At 34.7% G+C, this 22,758-nt stretch overlaps 2 protein-coding genes and 1 long non-coding RNA gene across 6 annotated transcripts in view; 2 read left to right on the top strand and 1 right to left on the bottom strand.

Moving 5' to 3' along the window:
- Positions 1–22,447, top strand: part of LOC116292997 (epidermal growth factor-like protein 7) — a 53,496-nt gene extending 31,049 nt beyond the window's left edge. Inside the window, exons 10-11 of the mRNA XM_089024700.1 lie at positions 19,074–19,143; positions 22,119–22,447. Of these exons, the coding sequence (XP_088880826.1) occupies positions 19,074–19,143; positions 22,119–22,195 (147 nt within the window). The 3' untranslated portion in view covers positions 22,196–22,447. The remainder of the gene's footprint in view (positions 1–19,073; positions 19,144–22,118) is intronic.
- On the bottom strand, positions 1,319–17,619 carry LOC116293006 (uncharacterized). 4 transcript variants are annotated; one of them, XR_016118809.1, is made up of 5 exons: positions 17,271–17,593; positions 16,554–17,005; positions 16,406–16,459; positions 2,385–3,843; positions 1,319–2,201 (listed from the first exon to the last, which is right to left on the bottom strand). It is a non-coding gene; the product is annotated as an uncharacterized LOC116293006 (long non-coding RNA). The 4 variants fall into 4 exon arrangements; XR_016118810.1 differs by lacking the exon at positions 16,406–16,459; XR_004196751.2 differs by having other exon boundaries at positions 16,406–17,005.
- LOC116292990 (uncharacterized) lies at positions 11,262–14,247 on the top strand. Its single transcript, XM_031700368.2, has one exon. It carries the CDS (start codon positions 11,594–11,596, stop codon positions 13,310–13,312), a length of 1,719 nt encoding a protein of 572 aa, XP_031556228.1. The 5' UTR covers positions 11,262–11,593; the 3' UTR covers positions 13,313–14,247.
- Positions 22,448–22,758: the final 311 nt, after the last annotated feature.

Raw genomic sequence — 22,758 nt, forward strand, 5'->3', positions numbered from 1 at the left:
TCTCTGAATACAATAGTATTGCTCAAAGTTTTATTATTAAACGTCTCCAATATAATATCATGTTTACAAACTCATCTTAATCGGATCAATACTAGGAAAGTGTGCTTTGAATTCCGTCTAAGGAAGTAGGAAGGTAAGTAAATAGACAATTGCACCTGCTTGTGATACTAACTCCACTGTCAATACGTTAAAGCCTGACGGAGGATTTAAATCGATTGGTGTGTATTTTCAACCCATCTAGGGGGTCTTAAACTTTCTTTATCGCTTCAAAAATTACCGTTACCACATGTAACACGCTTAGAACTTTCTCAGTTGGAAGCATAGGATAGTTACATGCGTTTCAAATTATTAGCCGTCACTATAAAGGGACTGGAGGAAGGGGTAAAGAATTCCTGTGGGGGGGGGGGGGATGGGTTTGTAAAATGAAAGGTTTAATGGCATCAAATAAAATATCAAAAATATTTTTTTTGAAAAAAAAAAAAAACGACAAAAAAGACGAAAAAACACGAATGTTTTAAAAAATAAAATAAGACTAGGTGTACGTTATGCAGAGAATAGTGTTTTTCAAAATTGAGCCTGCTGTCACAGATTCTTATGTTACAAGGACCCAAACCGCATGGATTGTATGGATGAACAAATGAATGCATGCATGAATGGATGGATGGGTGGATAAATGGATGGATGGATAGATAGATAGATGAACAAATGAATATGTTGTATGAATAGGATACATGGATGGATGGACAGACTGAAGGATGCTTGGACGAGAAGTATGGATGGAGATTAATGGGTGAATATACAGACTACAGGCAGCCCAGATTATCATAATAAATGTAGACAACCCTTATAGTTGTGATCGTAATTTTTATCTTCAAACAAGTAGTATTCTTTATTTGGTCCTCTTTTTTCAATGGCATTAGCAAAACAAACGTCTGTCCATATTTACACACCATTTATCTTTATATAGTTGTACAACAGTCAATCTATCTGGCTTGCTTGATTTTGCAAAATGCTCAAGAAACTGAACAAAAAACTGAGAAAATTTTAGTGACTTGCTTTCATCAAGTTTTCTCTAGAAGTTGACAAGTTTGAAAGTAAAAACCTTCTCAATAATAGAAGTCGTTTCATTTTGATTTATATCTCGGTAAAGATCATCCTACTTATCATTAAAGTGCCACGAGTCGAGTAACATTAACAAAACATTCCTTCTTTTGTATTTTTTATATCATGTCTCAACTTAAATACTAACAAGAAAATAAATAAATAAATAAAAAGGTTTAGGATTTTTATAAATTTTTTATAAAATTGCCTCGAAATTTATTCTGTAATATTTTTTAGCGTTTTTTATGCGTGCAGATCAGTTCAGTTTGCACCACCAATAAATACATTTAATGTCCAAACGTAACTTTTCCAGTTCCCATCTTAATTCATTTTTAACTAGTATTTTTGAAGCCTTTAATGAATTTAGATCATATGATTTTACTGAATACGACAGATTCCTTCTACAAAGGCCTCATCAATAATTTCATTATAAACTTTGTAAGATTGTTTTCACTTTTGTTTGAAAATCGTTTTCGATTTACCTTAATCCACAAAATTGCATTTCATGACAATACCATGGAAATAAAAATTGAAATAATTAATCAGATTTTAACAATTTATACAACAACAACAAAAAAAAAAATCTCACAAATATTCCTATAAATTTGTATTTAACACGATTATCAAAAATAAAAATTCCTATTTCCATCTTCCATAGATAAAAAAACTTTTTCTTCTCCAAGTTACCAAAAATAGGCGGCGAAGATTATTCTTCCATAGCTTTTAAGTCATTTCATTTCACTCCTAAGATTTAATAAAACGTTAAAAGTTTTTTTAGATCGTATCGCGATAAGCCTGTCTTTAGACTTAATTGTACAATAAGTACGAATTCAGTTACATAAACAGTTTGGTTTAGTTTCGAGTTGCGAACAAATGCTGCTCGTATATAGGTAAGGAGGTTGGTATTTCGTACGCAATGAAGACAGTGGAAGTTCAAAAGAGAATAGTTTTTCTCTAGAAATCCATATGAAAACTAACTTGAACTGATTTGTTAGCTTTCCTCCTCAATCGCATAATCCAATCTACGAAGCCCAACAAAGAAGTTCCACTGAGTCACTGATAAAGCAGTCCAAGCTTGTTGAAGCCCTTTCACTTAAAGCCTGAAAAAACAAAAATTATAAACCAGTCTGTTAGTATTTTTTGAATTAGATAAAGCAAATGGGTTCTCTCTAAGCTCTTCAACTAAAAGAGACATTAAACCTTACGAATTTATGAACAATTTTATCGTGTATTTATTTATTTATTTATTTATTTATTTTTTTGAAAAGAAGAAAAATTCTTACCTTGAGCGACAGAGCTTCTCTAAATTCGTCCATTAACAGACAGAGAATCCTACAAATCTAGTACACAGTTCTGTTAGTATTTCTTTTGAGATGTGGTAATTCCAACCTTGAACAGAAGTCTTCTTGGAGTTAACGAAAAATCTAACCAAATAATTGCCTGTTCCTGTCGTACTTTTGTAAATAACTAGAGGCAATTTCAAACTCGAACAAGACTTTTTCCTCTTGATACGTACGAACGGAAAAACCAACAAACATAAAACATTCTCATAAGTTTGTTTGCCCAAGAAAGATAACTCGCTAAATGGCGCTTTGATAACCTGTAGAGATACAAGGATAATTCACACAGCGTTTATATTACTTGATTATATCGCCTACAAAGGTTTATTCTTCTTCGTAGAATTAACTTAGTGGGGGGTTGATCTGAGAATGGGTTAATAGTGTCTGGTACTGTGTTAACAAATCGTTGCTAAAAAAAACACTCGTATTCAGTCTTCAAGAGGTTGTTCATTTTATTCCATTTTTACACTTTTTTCCCTTATTTTTCTTAAGGCGAAAATTCTCAAATTATTTCATTTTATCCTTATCGCTGTAGTTCCCAGTTTCTCGAATTTTAAACAATTTATATTTATTTTCTTTGCACCTATTTTTATTTTTCTCTATTCCGAAATAGGAAAAAATATCTATCTTGAAATATTTTATTTTTTAATTCCCAACATTTACATTTTTGGTTATTTAAACCATGAATTAATTCTTATTTTTATATTAGTTTTTGCCCTATATTTTTTATGGTTCTCAGTGTCATCGCGATAAAAGATCCATTTCCTCATTTTCAAAGCTGTCGTCAAGTAAAAGCGAATGAAGTTGGACGGGAAAAAATCATGCGTACAATTACTCTAGACTATGGCAAATCGTTTAGATCGCAGTCTCAAGAGGTTTACTTAACATAACAGGCCATTGAAGTTTGAACAGTCGAGTTCAACAAAGAGCTACTCCGATCCAAATACTCCAACTGCCCTCAATAGATCGTAGGTAATGTGCCTTTAGGTCACCTGCTATCATCAGGAACACAGAGCGGAAGTGCAAAGCTGTTGCTGACGACTGGTCGTAAATCGACTGTTTGTACGTATTCATCGCAAGAAAATGGGCCGTGATTAATGACAATTTGTATTGTCAAAGCTGCAATAACAATCCCACCATAAACAAATCCTAACTTGTCCCTTGTGGCACATCATCAGCTTGTTGACAAAGACTCTGTTATAGCTATACGTGGGGTAACAGAGCTGGGGTTTGTACTTTTCTTCGGTGTTGTCCAAATGGACTATCTTGTCATTATGTACAATGTAGTTCTCTGGTTATAAACACCCACTTTCTCGTCCCGGAAAATCAACATCTGCTTAAGTTTTTCATTCCAAAGAATTTTTTACCAGTTTTTTTCCCCCTGAATAACAAGGTGGCAAATCTGCAAAAACAAAAAATAAACAATAGAAGTTCAATGTAAAAATTCAATTTTCAGAATTTTGAACAAAGCATTCGTGAGAATTTTTATAGATGTTTTTTAAAGAATGAAAGCTCTGTTTAGTCTAACGAGTATCTGCAATTAGAAGATTAAGCATAATTATATCCCAAAATCCATTTTCGCGAGAATGAGTCCATTTTCATGAGAAATGTCTTGTCTTGTTGAAAAAACTGTTTTCAAATTAAGCTGTAATGGAAATGAATAACGTTGTCTTACAAGGAAAATCTGTCTTTTCCTTTTTCTATTTTTTGGACATGATATATTTTATTTCTTTTGAATGTTATCAATCATAAATAACTGATGTATTAATAGTGCTCAAATCATTAATCATAGTCATGGTTATGTTGTTAGTTAGACATACAAACTTTGTTATTTGAATCAAATGAATTGGTTGATCTGACAGTATCTGAAAATAAAGTGAAGTCAGCAGAATAAACTAGATATATAAAAAACAGATTGCTTTTTTTCCAAGTTTTTGATTTTCAAAAAAGAAATCATTTAACCTATCCGAGAGATTGATAGAATTTAAGTTTTTGAAATTCTCAAGGAAAAAAAAATTACCCAATTATCTTTCAGTTTGAGATTTTAACTTATTTAAAATAACTAAACTGCTTCGTAGTTTTATAGCTGTAAATATACCACTATTTTAAAGAAATTATAAAAAATATATTTCAGAAAAAGATCTAAAACGAAATAATTTGAATCTGTAAAATAACTATATATTTCTTAACTCAACAAAGAAAAATATGTCAAGCTTTTTTCCCACAAATCTTACGTCTCCGAGCAAATCTTATCACACAATTTATCAATTTATTATTAATCTTAATCAAAGATCTCAACGTGACATTTTTGACAGCTTTATAAAAAGTTCTTTTTTTCCGATTTCTGTCCTAAAATGAACTCATCATCATTGAAAAGGGTTGGAATTAGTAGACACTTTCTAAATTAATGATGTTCAAACTGACAGGAATGAAATACAACAAGACTTATTACCAAACGTTTTATTTGGTAGTTATTTAGCTCGTTATATTTCTTACTTTCTATAGCGAAAGCCGGTCAAATAATATATTTTCAATAATAATTCTAAAAAAATATTTATTCTCGGGTTTTTGGAGTAATAAAATTCAAAAACAAAAAAATAGAAAGGCTATCCTGAAACATTCTAGAAAAAAAATTTTTGTGCAGATAATGCAATGGCGAAACTTGCTTTTTTTTCTATCGGTTTTGGAGCAACGCATAAGAAAAACAATCTTCAAGCTCTTTCACACATAGAAGCACCAAACACTCATTCTTAATTTAAAATTTTTGATTTGAGTTGAAAAGATTTAATTCCCTCTTTTTTTACATGAATTTTCTTTCTTGAATTTTTTGTGTAAAGTTATGTGTATATAACTATAAGTAATTTCATAATTTCGCCCAGTTATGAACCTAAGAAAAAAATCCACATTTTCCCTTTCGGATATTTTTTTCTACCGTTACGTAATGCTAATTAATAATAAACCAATAAAAAGTTTGACGTTTAATTCCACAAAAGGGATTTTTTATTATTAGGAAAGGGATTTTTCCCCTTTGTCAAAGTAGTTTCAAAAATGATCAAATGTATAAAAATATCAAAATTTAGAATGCGTATTCTAGAGGCCCATGAAGTAACTTTTCTTTTCATTCATTTTCCTCCAGGGGACGTGCAAAGGGTATTTATAGATTATCAGCATATTGAAATTAATTTCCGATCGTTTTTGATGTGAAGGATATTTTCTTACACTTCGATACTAGTTATGCCCACCCATCCACCAATCCATCGATCCATCAATCCCTGTATCCATCCATCCATCTATCCATCCATCCATACATTCATACATTTATACACCCAATCCACCCATCTTGCATTTATCAATCAATGCATGCATGCATGCATCCATTCATCCATTCATCCATCCGTCCATCCATCCATGCATCCATCCACCGATCTATGCATCCATCAATCCATCTATCCATGCATGCATGCATCCATTCATCCGTCCGTCCATCCATCCATGCATCCATGCATCCATCAATCCATCCATGCATCTACCCATCCATCCATCCATCTATCTATCTATCCATGCATGCATCTATCCATCCATCCATTTATCACATCCATCCATCCATTTATCACACCCATCCCTGCATCCATCGATCCATCCATGTATCCATGCATCTACCCATCCATCTATCTATCTATCTATCTATCCATCCATCCATCCATCCATCCATCCATCCATCCATCCATCCATCCATCCATCCATCCATCCATCCATCCATCCATCCATCCATCCATCCATCCATCCATCCATCCATCCATCCATCCATCTATCTATCCATCCATCCATCCATCCATTCATCCATCCGTCCGTCCGTCCATCCATTCATCCATTCATCTATCCATCCACTTAACCACCCACTCACCCGCCGATCCATCTTAATCAGTCCATTTCATCCACCCAACCATTCATTATCAAGGGAACGACGCCTCTTCAACACAAGACCCTAGAGTCACCATACCAACAGCATATAAATAATCTAGTGTAATAATCCCCTATACTTCCATTTCCAAAAACTGATCCGCTAAAACCCTATTGTCACTCTCTTCTTCTCTAATGATCTCCGAACTCCAAAAGATAAGGTTTTGTAAGAAAATAGCGAACCAGACCGTGAAACTAATATTTTAAATCTCTCTGATCCGGTACTCTCGGATTTTTTTCTTGTTGAATTCAAGACTTTTTTTTTCAAACTCTGTGGAAATTAAGAACGCTATTTTTTTTCTATGTTTAAATAAATCTTATCTGTTGTAAGCTTTCTGAAGCCGAACGATGCAAATTGTTGACTTAGCTTGTATATGAATGTATTTTTTTCTTTGGAAATAATTTATCGTTTATTGAATGTCGTCCCTCCCTTAAACAAATATGATTGTCTTTTTTTGATTCTGATTTCTTGAAAAAAAATATTTACTTCGAAATATAAACATCATCAATGGGTCTCTTTCGAATAGATGCTTTTCTGAAAAGTGCATAATCTAGATCGCTCATTATCACCATCTTCAACTGGATTTCTTTTTCATGCTTCATGTTGAGTAGCGCACGGCCTTGCGAAAATTTAGGGCCAAAATGAAAAAATAAACGCGTAATCTATATCTATGTGTTAGTATCTGTACCACGACGAATCGATATGAAATTCATTCACTGATTAAAAGTAAAAAAAAAATTATTTTGTATTTATACAAAAAAATAGATGTTTTGGCTACAATAGGTAGAACATGTTGGTTTAGCCTGTTTAGGCTTCGAAAAGACGAGGACTCAAGATGGAATTCACTATGCAAAGTAAAAAAAATGTATTCTGTATTTACACAAAAATAGATGTTTTGGCTACGATAGGTAGAACATGTTGGTTTAACCTGGTTTTGGCTTCTAAAAGACGACGATTCTAGATAAACTTCGCTTTGCAAAGTCAAAGAAAGTATTCAGTATTTATACAAAAAGAGATGTCTTGGCCTACAGTATAGGTAAAACATGTTGGTTTTGACTTTTAAAACACTCTTATTATAATTTACCGCAACGACTCAAGATGCAATTTACTATGCAGTTTTCACAAAATAACCTTTCTGAAACGATAGCGGAATATTGAGAAGAATGAAACCTTATAATTCCCAATATAAGCAATAAAGTCTCGAAACTAAACGCAGAATATATTTGACAATGGAATCAAAATTGAAATCATCTGATTGTCAGTAAAACGTAATTATAAACCAATAACGCATTTATTCCTTCCTAGAAAAAGAGGGTTTTTAGTACCTATTTGAAAGTTATTTATATAATAACTTTTAACTTAAAGAATGCGGTTCTTTCCGCACTTCCTTAACCAAGTTTGATCCCTTTTTCCTCTGTCATAGACGCTAATCAATTTATACTAAAGTGTTTTAAATTAAAGCTGAAATCCTCGAGCGAAATACTGATATCGAGCATTGGTTCTACGGTCCTCTTTGTGCGGAGCGCAATTCACCAATATTCAACGCATTTCTTTGAGCTATTAACAAGACTAACGCGCGCTTTGCGTTTGTTTAGATACCACACCGGAATCATGGAACTGTGAAGTCACAAAGTACCCATCTCAATCCAATATATCTAACTCTTATAACTTTCTTGATATTGCGTTGGAGACGTTATGAATATCTCCAACTAAACCGACTCAAACCTAGTAGTCTATGATCCCAAATAATGCTGATAACAATGTTTTTATTAAGTCCGGTTCATTGAAATAAAACGTGCCGTTTCTCACATAATTTCGCGCAATTTCGTCAGTTTTCAAAAAGAAATTCCCCACCAATCTTTGAAAAGTTAATACTGTGCATTCGCTGACTGAATTGCTCGTCTGTATTAGCGAACTCTGAATAGTTTACAAAGCATAAAAATAGCCCTTTGTTTGAGACCGGAACATCCAATGTTTAATTAAAATATGACTGGTAATATCGGCTGCATTTTTAGCGAGTTGGACGACTGTCTCCACGTACTGTAGTTTTAACAACGCCTATGGAATCACATTATATAACGTTATATAGTTGCTGGGGGAAGTCCCTATACTATTAAATAATATTCATATGAAAAACACTAATGTATATGAAATTTATGCTCTAAAACACGCTTTAATTTCTATTTAGCCTTGAGTAATTTTGAGTGTAATTGTTAGTCGACCCGGCCTGTTGCTAACTAATTTTCCGCGGTGCACATATTTTCCTTTGAATTCTTTAAAAAAACAAAAAATCTTTGATTTATCAAATAATTTACTGTTTCGTTTCGCTAGGACTTGAAGGATTTCTTTCTAGGATTTTCTTTTCACTTTGGAACCTCTAAAATGACGAAACATTAGCCTACCAGAACCTCTCTAACTCGGTCACCTCTGGAATACGGCCACCTTGTGAATTTTTGCTTAGTGTGCGTTATAATGAGGTTCGACCTTACCCGAGATTTGTCTTTTTTTTTTTCTACAAAGAAATACCAAATCTAAGGGCAACCATGCAATTTTATATGATAATCTTTAAAGAATGATGTTGGTAGTTATATGTCTTGATAGTAGATTTAGTTTTATTTAGAGAATCGTGTACATAAATCATTGAAAAAGATAAAGAGCCTTGCCAGGTTTAATGCTAATTCCGGCAGCAAAACTGGAGGTACCATCATTCAGCAACACAAATCATGTTTTGTGGTAAGAAGTTTGGTGGTATTTAGTAGTTGAATGGTGGTTTCTTTGAATTGAAAAGCACTTATGGAAAGTCCATGGCATAAAATCTTAGGACTATTTACTTCATATAAAGACCTTTTCAAGGTGTTTAATCATCTAAAGACAAATATGACATTCTTAAACCTACTTTTTCATCTTTAATGATCATTTACGTGTGTTTGCATAAGACAAGAATAGAACAACTAAGCTGATTACGAACCAACAAACTTGTAGTCAAAAAAAAGTAAAGAGAAAAAAAAAAATTCTTTTTAGTTTTAATTTTTTCTTGGTAAAGTCTAAGAACTGGTAGGTTTTTCAATGACAAAGAAAACTCCCAGCTTCGTTTAATTTACTGGATATTAGGATGAGAGTATAAGACACAACAGAAAAGTAAGCCCCTCTCTAGTTGTACTGTACAAAGTTTTGTCAACAACAATGAACCCCAAAAATCGAAAACGTTTGCGTGATTCTGATAGCGACCGGAACTTTTTTCCCTTGCCGAAGGTCAACAGGGTCGTTATTCACCAGCGATCCCGAACCTAAATTCACCCATCATTAACGAACGCTTGCAACCTATCTGAATGGGATTCCACTGTATAGTTATTTTTATCACAAATCGACAGCAAGGACTTCATGAATTATCCCCTTGTTTCTTTCGAGTTTAGACAGGTTCGACGGACTCAATCGGGACATTTGGGGTATTTTTATAGAATAAGAAGGATGAAAGAAGGACTCGCGGGAAATGGTCCATTCTATTTACTTCAGACAACCCCTCTGGGCCTCTTTTTTTTTTCTGACCAAGTTCTACACCTGCGAATACATAGGCCACTTAGTCATGCAGGAGTTTCTAGTTCATAAAACACGAAAGCTTTCTAAGGCCTCTTTGGAAGCATGTCTCGTAAACAATAGTCTAGAAAATATGCCTATTGCTGGATTAGCGCGAGTTTGCCTATCTAATACCGAATCTCCTTTAAGTGGCCTTCGGCTATTTTAGGCTGAAAAGTGCTACAATTTCTTCGAGGAAATATCTGTAGAAGACTTAAATCCTTTCCCCGCCTTCAACTTTCAACTTGAACAATAGAAAAGTTGTTCGGCTTACAATGAGCACTCTCTATCAACAACAACTCCGAATTATTCCTTGCTTTCTGCCTTTGTCAAGGTTTCACCGAGAAAGCACCAGAGATACGAACTGATTGCCCTTAAAAGATCAAACTAACATAATGCAAATTGTATATCAATTCTGAAGTGAGCCGTCATTTTTAAGAGCATATCGCAGCATGAAAAATGGCTATGTTAATAGCCAAGTGAAACTGTGAAGGGCTTTTTGGTGAAATAGATGTTTCCTCTGATGCGAATCGTTAAAAAAAAACAATGTTGAATTTGCTCCGTGCCATCAAAGCCCAAAACAAAGGTAGAAGTTGATTCATTGTCCAAAAGCTGGTAATCTCTCCTAAGAGAGATGAGCCTGAACAACGGGTCTGTGGCCACTTTCGTCACCTTACTTTTGTGCAAACATGCCATAAATCATGCGAGGGCTTTTTGAATGATACGAAAATAAGATAATAGTTAGGTTTTAGCACCTTGTTGCTAGCTTGCGTTGAGAGATCTGTCATTATGCCGTTAAACGTCTTTAAGGGATTTACTTGAACTTTGATTTCATCTGACTTTTATTCAAAGTTAGATTTTTTTTTTAGTTTCTTATGCTGAATCAGAAATACCGAGGTTTTTCAAAAATAAATCCAGCCATCCACAAAAAAAACTAGAATTGAAATCAGTAATTACGCATTGTGCCACCCGGTTTTCGTGTTCTTTTTCATGGCACACTTTACTCGTTAGTCAAGTGTTTGGTTTTATAGTAAAGATTTCTTCGCGAATTACAAAATCATTTTATAACTCGAAGAAAAAGTTGTTAGATTCAAATCGAAAATTTCTTTCGTCATGAGCCTGAACGTGAGTTGGCTGTGTCCAAGTCGATGTCAAATTTGACACGAACGTCAATCATTGACAAGTGTATTGAGAACAATGAGCATTGTCAGGTGTGTTGTTCGCTTGAAGGCTTGAATATGGCTGGTCATGGCATCCTTTGAAGGACTCATAACTGACATCAGCAATCAACCTCCCCTCCCCTAAATCACCATCAGATAATGCCTAGCCATTTATAGTCAGATCCTATGGGCTTCACGAATAATTAGATTGACTAGTCAAGGGTCGACAAATTGCGGATTAAAAACTGCTATACTCCCAGGAGGATGGTCATTAACCATTAATTGAGGGTCCAGTTCACGTAAAACAGGAAACACATAAATTCATCCACAACAATAGAAGTCTAAAAGAGTTCTTTAGCATTTTAGTGTTATAAATCCGCGTGAAGGAGTCGAACCACTCAGTCGTGAATGTGGCGTGCGGTGGAGTAACATCTCGCTCGCACCATTTTCAAGTCAATATGGAAGGCCCAATTAGTGGTTTTGGGCTCCAATTTCCAGATTTAGGTCAAGAACTGAACATACCTCCTCATTTAAGGCAAAGTAGTGAAGCCTACAGGCAATCATCAAGATTTGGGCCGCCAATTTCGAATATGTTTACAAGCGACTACATATCCAAGAAACCAAGCTCCGAAGACGTACGCGGTCACTTTGGCCCCGGTTTGGATGGAATCGCTGATATTCACGACCAAGAACACGGTGATCTGCCTCTTTCTTCGTCCTCTATGGCCGAGAGCTACCTTTCAGCTACCACCACATCGTACGGATGCTCGTCTCAGGTACCGAACAGTATGCATCCTTATAGTAATCCACTTTCAGCATGTAACCCAATGAGCCAAGAAGCTTCTATACCACCTGATGGTGTCTATCATAGAGATGTCCACGGGGGTGCCTTTCCTATAGGCCCAGATTATAGTTCTGCTAAGGGAGACGGCAATCATCTTAGGCTGCACCCAGGTATTCCTAGTATTCCTCTACAGACACAAAAGCCAACTAATAACTTTAATATGAGGAATCTATTTCACGGACATAATGTGAACTCTGCGTATCCCGATGGAGGTGCTTCTATGTATAACTATTATCATCAAACAAGTGAACCCAAGATCGCTCATCTCTACCCACCTCGTCCTTACCCGGCCTACAACACCAGCAGTGCTTTTGAGCCGCCAGAAACTTCAATTTACTCGGCCGACAGCCATTGCTACTCAAAGGATGACTCGAAAAATCTTGGCGGTTTCCCTAGCCACAGAGGATCAGCTGACAGAGCCAAGCAATCGAACTCCTTACAGGGAGAAATCAAAGAAGTAGAAGACGTGGACGATAACAACCGATGTAAGAACACAGTCGAGGGCACGAAAACTTCAGTCAGAAGGTTTAAAAAGTGGTACAAAGACAAGACAGGAAAGTCACTGGATATGAACTCTCTGACAAAGCAACTGGCTGTAGATCTGCTCAAGGATTTCTTTCTCGAGATTCGAGACACAAGACCCGGCAAGGAGGGAAATGAATATGAGCCTGTTACTCTTACAACCTATAGAAATGGCCTACGAAGGTATTTCCTCGAGAGAAAATGCCCTCCAGCATTAGAAAACTTCGATTTAGCCGATCGGGAATTTGATGTTGTTAATTATGGCCTTGTTACAAAGAGAAACGAATTGAAGAGAAAAGGCAAGGGGAATCACCCGAATGTCGTGGAGAGTATAACCGAAGAACAGCTCGGCAGAATGTGGGCTTCAGGAGCGATCGGAGTGCACGCGCCTCGACCACTTCTGAGACTCCAATGGTGGATCAACACAGTCTGCCATGGCATTCGCGGCAGAATGGCCCACCACGACCTCAGCATTGATGACTTCAGGATCTCACGAGGGGCTGACGGCAAGATCGTGATCGATCATGTCAAAGCAGGGTCGAAGAGACAACGACTCGGCCCCGACGAGAAAGACTCTCAGAGAAACAAGAAGAGGTGCAAAGCAAGAGTCGCTGCCACCGATGGAGGGGAACGCGATCCGGTTCGCGCGTTCGAAGTCTATTTACGCCATCGTCCTCCAGGCATCTCGTCGTTTTATTTAACACCAAAGCACAAACCCAAGGGAGATATATGGTTCAACAAGGTACCTATGGGGAAGAACTCTATTGGAAGGATCATGCGAGAAATCAAAGCCATCGCTGGTATAGGGTAACGCCGCAGAAATCAACCCAGAGACCAAATCTATTTGTTATTCATATTCAAGACGAAGTAAATAAAGAAAACAGTGCATGCATAGTCTAGCAGGTACAAGAGACTTCGTAAAGTCATTTAGAGTCTTGACAAAAGACGAGGCTCAATATGTACAATATAGACACCTTGATTGAGGACTGAATAATCCGAATATTAATCGTAAAACGAAACACGAAAACTTTTAACCATAGAGTATATCTAGCTAACATGAGTCTTAACTATCAAAGTATCTAATGTAAAACGGTGCAAAATAGGTCGATTTTTTTGTCTCTTTTGATAAATTACTTGGTGTTTTCGATTTGAAAATGAATCACGGTTATTCATTTTGCTAAAGGTTTTCTTCAGCATCGTTTTCTTTACGATGCTTTTGTTATTTCCCCAAGTGGAACGATCTCTTATTAATCAATATTATTCATAGTTTAGGGCGCCTCAGTGCCTATTCAAAAGGCCAACAGTTATATAAAATTTAGTGGTAGAAGATATTCTTATTGTAAATTAAACATAAGAACGTTTTAACTTATATAAATTTAGTGCCACAGGCGTAGAATTAGTTCAAAATTATACGTTTAATTGGTTCCCCGAGGGAGATTTCATGCAGGTTGTACAAAGAGTTCTTATCAGAATCAGTTAAAGTTTATTTTAACTACAAAGTCTAACTTTGTTTTAAAAAAATATTTAAGCTCTTAAGAATAGTATATTCATAGCCTAAAGTTTGGATTGTTTTAGTTTCTAAATTTCATTTTAAAAAGAACATAATAGTCTTCTAAAGTTTCAAAGTGTTCACATGATAGGTATACGTTTTAACCCTTTATTTTGTTTACCGATGATTAGAAAAGTATAGCCAGCCATAAAGATGTCGAAAATGTAAATAAAAATTATTGTACAAGAGTGAATTGAGCTTGTTTGAGTTGGTTCTATTTGTGATCGATAAGAAGAATGAAATCTTTTGATCTCTTATAAAGTCTTAAGCTGCTTCGCTGCTGTATATCAAAGTACAGGTCATCATAGCTGCAAATGAAAGGCACCTTGACAGGCCATATTTCTCGCAGAGTACATGTAAACGAAATCTCATTAATATACTACTCAATCGAAAATGACTAAATATAATTATTGTTTTCGCAAAGTGAGTTCAAAAGTTCGGGACATTGTCAGATTCTACCGACAACCAAATCTAGAATTTTCAAGTTATGATGTATACATGTTGGCGCATGATAGAGAGCGGATAAACGGTCTTAGGGGCAGATTTTTTCATTGTCAAAAAACGTTAGAAAAAAGAGGGCTCACGTGTATGCTTGATCTAACGTTCTGGCGAACAAATGTCACCTGAAGATTTTTATCTTTTTGCTGCCTATCTTTTGGAGCTTTTCTAAGAATCCTAAGAGTTTTTTTTTGACGAAAAAGGATTTGATGTCGTTTGGAGCTACGCATATATACCGATAACCTGAAAGACAAAAGAAGCCTCTTTAATGTTTGATCAAGTTTCTTCCGTTGTTTCCTTTCTTGTGATTAATGAGCATGGATGATTCTTATTTCTCCCGTTTACAGTTTTTTTTTCCTCTCACTTTCCTTGAAAGCATCATTTTGGTCTTTGACACTCGACGTTTAAGTAGAAAAAAGGCGGTACTTCTTGTTAAAAAGGAATAAAAACCAAAACGGACAAGAAAAAACTTGTATCGATTTCACTTCAATTTCTCTCACGTTTATACACGTAATGTTCGTAAAAATTTTCTTGTCAAAATTTCGTGTCAAAAAGAGGAGTTACCGCACTTTATTAAAAATAATTAACAACAATAAGAGCGTGTTTTTATTTTATCTAAATCATTTCAATCACTCTTTATGTCTTTGAATCCTCACAGAAGCCCCACTAGGAACGGAAGACCACTTGCTGTGGCCCTCTTTAAGTTTGATTTTGAACTTTACTTAATCTATTGATTTCACACCCTAGTGTATTAGAAACACAATGGACTGACTGGGGCCGTAACACCTAACACAGTAGGTCTTACCTTATACCGTAAAACACAAGAGCCACACTTTGAAATCAAATTTACACACTGTAAAAAAACGTCTTTCATATCGCAGTCACACAGTTTAATAAAAAAAAAAAAAAAATTAAATTCAAACTAGACTATACTGTCAAAAACTTGGTCATTTTTCAAAGCTTTTTGGCTTTGGTTTATCATGTAGTGAGCTTACATTTTCCTTAAAATTATTTTGTAGGAATTTTTCCCCGGAACTTTTATTATTTGTATCATAATTCACGTGAAGTAATTTTCTTTATCACGGTTGCTTGACTTTCATCTAAGTAAAATCGTTCCTTAAGGGCATGCAATGTCAGTTAAGCGAACGAGAAGCATGATGAACACGGGAGAGAATTCGAAACAAACGAATCCAAAAAATCCCATATTTGGTTAACCGTCTTTCGATACAAATTCTTGCGAAAATAGGATCTTCTAAAATAGGTTTTCCGTGGGATTTTATGGAGTAAAAATTTTGTGATTTCCAGAAGCGGTGAAGGTATTATTCGCTTATATTTCCAAATAAGCAGTATCGATGAAATTGCGTGAAACGAACAAGCATCACTCTAATTATAATAATAGCTCAGAGGTACTCTCGCTCAATATCGGGGTCTTTAGTGATGTGATTCCATGAGGTTTTATGGTGTTCTTTTCACAGTTGAATGTGTATGCTCTCGTGGAGGTATGAAGAATGACTTGTTCTTTACAATTCTCAAAAAAACAAAATGATAACAATCCATTTTCCCTACATGGGAAGTTCAGAACTTCAAGTTTTCAAATTCTCATGGCAATGAAATGATAAAAATGACATGACAAAAACTTTGAATTATTTTCTAGAACAGTTTTGCGTGTTACAGACGAACTAGGGGTTGATATGGTTCAGGTTTAGTTCAGGTTTAGCGGTCAAGACTAAAATCAATTACCTAAGATTTGTCAGTTCAGCCATCACTTATTCCCTCCCTATATTACAAACGTTAATTAAAGAAATTACACCCTACCTCCCTTGAAAAAATTTCCTCCAAATTTTAGCAAAATTATACCTTCATTTTCATCCCCCTTGATCAAGTGTACGGCTTTTTGACGTTCAAACGATCCTTTAGTGATTAAAGAAGCAGCATTGTCTGTAGTCATTGTCTTTAAAAACGTCCCAAATTTTTGGACATTGGTCAATGAAGCACAGATACTTACTTTACCAAATAGCTGTCCTATTGAACTGATGTAAACGAAATGAAACTTCCCTAAGAACGCTTTTTTATACCTTAATATTTTGTGTGTATATTATAGGGACTGTATTATATGGTTCAACATTACGTTTGGGGTAAAATATCACTTAAACTTAACTTGACTTGAAAATTCCGAGTCACTATAGTAAACGAAATATAAGACGCGCAATTTTTTTAGTATTGTGGATCGTTTCTAAACCTGTGATATTTTATTGACTGAATGTTGTGGTCTTGTATTATTTACGTGTGACGCTTGGGCGACTCGTCTGAACTCCAGGCATTTTGCAGCCACTTAAGCGTGGACCTTTTCTTAAAGACTTTTAGCTAGTACATTAATCGTGTATTTTGCACGCCACAAGTTGAATTTAAGACCCCATGGAGTGCTGCTCTATTAGAATTCTTTTCAGAAGGTGTGCCCTGTGAAAACAGAACAAAAACAAACTCAATAGAGAAGCTAATCGCAAGACGCTTAGCATCCGCACGCCTGCAGGCTTGTGAACAAATCTATTCAAACCGCTCATGCTCTAGAATAAATATTTGCGACATAACGATGGTTTCAATGGGTTTATTTGCGCAGCTATTCACTTTGTTGATATAACTCTCGATTGATCGATCTAGCACTAGATCAAAAGAAACTCAAATATCACGAAGTTTTGACTTTGTTGACACATTAGAAAATTACCTCTAATGATCTTTACGAATCACAGCATTAAGCCCAGCAGCAAAACTACAAGATTATCTCTTTGTCTCATTGTTGAAATCTTCGCAGGGTGCCAAGCCGTTTAATGAACATTATCCGTTCTCTAGATATACAAAGATATAGAAACGGAGGCACTGTGCTGTGCGCACCGTATCATAGAGGCAGGGCTTAACTGGTCGTATTGACGCTCGGAATCAATAGACTTATTGACTGGGGAAGAATATGGACCATGTGTTATGTGATCCTCATTGAACGAGCTGTTCCGTCTTTGTTCTTTAACTGCTTGGTGTGTACTGTGTTGAATATCGCATGCTAGTCAATTGTTGGTTAATTTGACTTGCTACTAACTCTAATATCACTATTAATAAACATTGTGTATGCGACTTAAAGTCTTTTTAGTGTGTTTATGGGGAGTCACTCGCTCGTAGAATTTTGAATTTTGAATTTTTATTTGTTTCATTTCATTTAAATTCAATTTTGTTTAAAAAAAAAACATTTAAAAAATAGTCAGTCTTTATTTTATTTATTTTTTCTTCCTCACTGCCCATCTTCATCATTTACTTCTCTCTTTCGTTTTGATTAGAACTCGTACAACTATTTCAGTACATTTTTATATTTTCTATTCCTTCATTTCATTTCTTTCTTTCCTTTCTTTCTTTTTCTTTCACAATGTTGAACTTTGTCAAAAGTATTTGCTATTCAGTATTTTTCTTTTTCATTCGATAAACTCTTTTTCCCTTTAATTCAAAACAACAACAACAACAATAATAATAATAATAGTAATAATAACTAGATATTAATTCTTTTAGGACATATAGCTATTGTGATTAGGAACATCACTATTGTTATAGACAAGAGTCACTAGTTCATCGCATAAAGAGCAATTGTAATTAAAAGCTTTTTAGGGTTAGATTGGCCTTTAGGTTACGCTTTGCGCCCTACTGTGCTACTTGTATGGAGCATACTAAAGTTTAACACTGCTTTCATAATAATAATAATAATAATAATAATAATAACAACAACAATAATAATAATAATATCAACAATATTGCTTCAACAATTCAAAGTATGATTTCTCGCTTAATTTTTCATTTCTTTCTCTAATCGCTTTCGTAAAACCAAAGGCATTCCAACTTTATTTTTTATGCCGCTTTATTGGCATTCTCACTGTCAACCAAGCTATCTCATTCGCATCTAATATCTAAGTCCCTAGCTGTAGTATTGCCGAACCATATGAATTTCAAAATGTTTTTTCCCTACATCGCAACACAAAAGCATCATGAACTTCACACTTAACCCATCAAAGGGTTTTTTCATCCTCGTTCAAGCATCTTTGTCTAGGACTATATCTCTGAATTGTTTGATGTGCTGAGCAAACAAAACTATCTAGTTCTCCAATCTAGTCCTGGACTGCAAGTCTGTGTACCCAGTCGGATATACTATGGCAATCACTAGTGCGAATATAACAATTTTGAGCTAATCTGGCTTCTATTTACTGTTAAGTTTTCCTCAATTAATCAAGATTATCCCTTCGAATCTCTGTTGAATAGACAAACTTGTAATTAACTTCGCTTTGATTAATAACTTAACTTATCGTCCTTAGATTCTTTGTTATTGGACTGCGTAAATTCACACGCAAAAAAACCTTTATTTCGGGAATTCAAAGTGGTCCTAATACAGATCTCTGTGGTAATATTTAATACTAACTAGCTTTTGTTTGCTTTAGTTTTTAAGCTTAATTCAGAGGTTATTTCTTTAACAAACCGGTTTTTTTTTTCCATCCAGGGTCCACCGGCGGAAGTCTTAGCATCGATCATTGGACGATTAACCCACTTTGAAGAACTTATTAACCAATGTAAGTAATTCAATACTGATCCTAATTATCTTAACTATTACTACATCTGATTGTAACACACATATATATAATATACTCATTCATGTCGCCGAGAGGATTAGTGGCAATATCTTTTTTGAAGTAATTTAAACAAAATATTTGAACTTTTCCATACTGTCTTATCTGGTTTGTCGAAGAACTTATTAAGCAATGTAAGTAAAATACTGATCCTAATTATCTAACTATTACTCCATCGGATTGTAAAGGATATTTACTCATTCATGTCGCCGAGAGGATAAGGGGCAATATCTCTTTTAAAAGTAATTCAGACAAAATATTTGAACTTTTCCTTACTGTCTTATCTGTTTTGGCGAATGATATATTCCAAAGGCATATATTATGCTTGTATTAGTAGAGTGATTTTACTTGACCCGTGAAATATATAGTAAGCATAATACTTAGTATTAGACACTTATTCCATTGTTTTCTTTTTGTTTTACTTTGACTGTTAGTCACTAATTATACAACTGTTTCACGGGCTCATTATAATCACCCTAGCAGTAATTTTCTAATTTTTGATATTGCTTTTATTTATTATTTTCTATCTATAATTGTATTCAAAATGTATGGTTGGATGTTTTAAGGATTGGAAAAACTTTATCTAGATATACAAACGTTGTATTGTGAGTTCACGTTCTCATTGATCTTCCAAAGGCTTATTTATTTCATTATACCTTATCTGTTATTTTCTAACTAATCGTATTCAAAATTTATGGATGGATCAATATGGTAAGGATTGGAAAAACTTTATCTAGAACGTATAAGTATGACCGCTCTCAATGATCTTTTAGAGGATTTTTCTTTTCATCATACCTTGAACGCATAATTGGGAAACTATAGATTGAGTCAACCTGTAAGCAAATTATCTCCAATCCTCGAGTGTAAGAATGCAAAAAGACAAATGATTCAGTTCAAGATATATTGTCCACCAGTTCAACAGATAACGACTTGACGCCAACGAACTCTTCATGACTGGCTAGCTTCCCTTAAGCAGCCAAACCAGAACAGACCTTGCTTAACAGGATCCACGGGTTATCAGTCATCTTGATAGCATTTGTTTTCAGTCATTTATTTATTTATTTATTTTTTATTTATTTATTTATTTCATTTAAACATATTTGACTAAGCATTTGCCCCAAAAGCTGTAAAGCTTAACAAGGGGGCTCACATCCATAATATTTACAGTACAAAGAAAGAAAATTAAACTACCAAAAGCGAAATGATGAAAACAGGAAATGAAAAAATAATCTTTGGTGAACAAAAAACGGTTTGTAGCTAATATGTACTTTTGTACTTCAGTGAAAAGTTCATGTTTTTTTTAAAGTCTAAGTCTCTACAGCCATATAAAAACCAACTAAGTTTTTGCATTTTTGAAGAAACATCATTTTCTCAGTTTGGGGAGCTTTATTAAGAGCTGAAATCTTTGTGGATTGGCTCGGTTTATGTAATGTTTTTATTTTCTTCCAAGTGAAATATCTACTGCAACATTTAAAAATAGTGAAACTATGAATGCAAGTCCTCTGCCTTTTTCTTTTCCTTGTTTTCACTCACTCTCTCTCTCTCCTTTCTTACTTCTATACTTACTTCTCTCTAAAGCTTTTCTACTTTTTTTGCTCGCATTCTTTTCGTTTTTACTTTTTTTTTCGTTTTTTTCGTTTTTTTTTTTTTTTTTTTTTTTTTTTTTCACCCTCTCTTATTTTTATACTCTACTCTGTCGTTAGTTTTATACTCCATAGTTCTCGTTAGTATTATCGTTTTTCACGAGTATCCCAGTAAATTGAGTCGTATTCCTTAGGGTTGGATTAGTGGTATAATTTACCTTTGATTTCCAAGATAAAATTAGAAAAAAATTTCTACATAGAATTCCGTTTGACGGCGAAAGCATGTCAATAGATCCTGTGACCAACTCATTCAAACTCATTTATCCTAAACATTACTACAATACCATGAAATAATATCAGTTAATATCAGTACATAGAACACAAGAATTACCAAATTAACTTGATTAGATATTATTATACTGTTCATAATCTGGATCGATATATGAGCAGGCATAATCCTATTGCGATAATAGCGAGTTGTTAGGAATTATGGCTCCTTTGGATATAATAAGCACTTGAACGTCAACCCCACACACTTCATGTCAGGTCTTGCGAACATATCTAGCCTAACCAAAAATTCATTGAGTTCAACAATCCATGTTATGGATTATTAGAGGACGTATTGTTAAGGTTATAGGTTTTCACTCTTTCTTCCTCCCTTCATTTTTTCTGTTCTATCTTTTATTTCGTTTTCTGATTTTTTTTCCTATTATTCGTTACGACGTGCTTCACGAACCTCTTTCTTGACAATGTTCCTTCAAAATGGGTTACAAACTGAATCATGCTTTTAGGCACACATCGTATCACCCATGCAACTTTGGTTTCATCCCTTTAAGAAAAACATACTAAGACAACCAAAATGTTTAAAAATAAATAAATGGAGGAAAAAGAAACAACGAAAGAGTTTAGGAAGTCGTAGATTAAATTCATCACTTCCTAACGCAACAGAACCAAATATTCCATTTATCCTGAAGAATCCACAGACAAACAAGACGTGATTCAAAATAATAATAAATAAATAAGTAAAACGTCATGTTTTACGAGGTAAACACTCGATAGGCCGTAGCTCAATAAACCTGCGGACCTTATTTTATTATCAGGTTCGAATTTGTACTGAATTTGATTTTGTATTCTATGCTACAAAGGTTGATTGATTGCCATTAAAGTTGAAGGGTTAGAAGCATTTAACTTATGCTAGGATTGTATAGTCAAAATGTGCCGCCACTTCTGCAGAGCATAATGGCATGTTTAGGTCCTCCAGACTACAGTTTAACCCCTCTTTCTTTATACTATTTATCTTTACGATTTTGATTCCAATCTCGTTTACATATACAGGTCAGTGTGACAAAACCGCAAAGGAACCTAAACAGGAAAAGACAGAAACGGAACATGCTGTTGCGACACAGACCTGAGGTACTTGAGCGCCAAAGCGGATTGTCAGAAGACGTAGCTACACACTCTACTTGTTCCGATCCATGATGCGTGCTTCACGCTATCCGCGAATCTAAACTTGCACGTACCAAGTCTTTATTGAAAACTTCCAAACTTACCAACAACCAGTTTTGCGATATATATTTATTTTCAAATTTAACGCTCATCTTATATAATGCGTTTTTGTAGAAGAATTTTCAACGCAGCGTTTATACAAATGGCTCGTAAAGTAAACTACGATCAAAATGATTTTTGTTTTTGTGTTTTTTTTGTTGTTTTTTTTCAGCGAGGCAGATATTGGGTCGTAACATAGAAAGTGTAAATAATCGCTTATGAATCTCTTCTCTACAATATCACTTCCTTCGCTATATTTTCTTGTACACTGAAGTCATATTGGGGAGTTAACGCCTGACTTAGTTCGAGTCTTGACTCATATTATTCATACAAAACACAACGCTTGACCGACTGCAGCCACTCTTGTGGTTAGTATTGGAATAGTTTCACGTTCTGTTTTGACATTTCTGTAACCACCAGAAATAAAAAT

This window comes from Actinia tenebrosa, unplaced genomic scaffold (assembly GCF_029948245.1).
Source record: "Actinia tenebrosa isolate PJP-AT-01 unplaced genomic scaffold, QUT_ActTen_1.0 PGA_scaffold9__36_contigs__length_13948895, whole genome shotgun sequence".
In the NCBI taxonomy this organism is placed as follows: Eukaryota; Metazoa; Cnidaria; class Anthozoa; order Actiniaria; family Actiniidae; genus Actinia; species Actinia tenebrosa.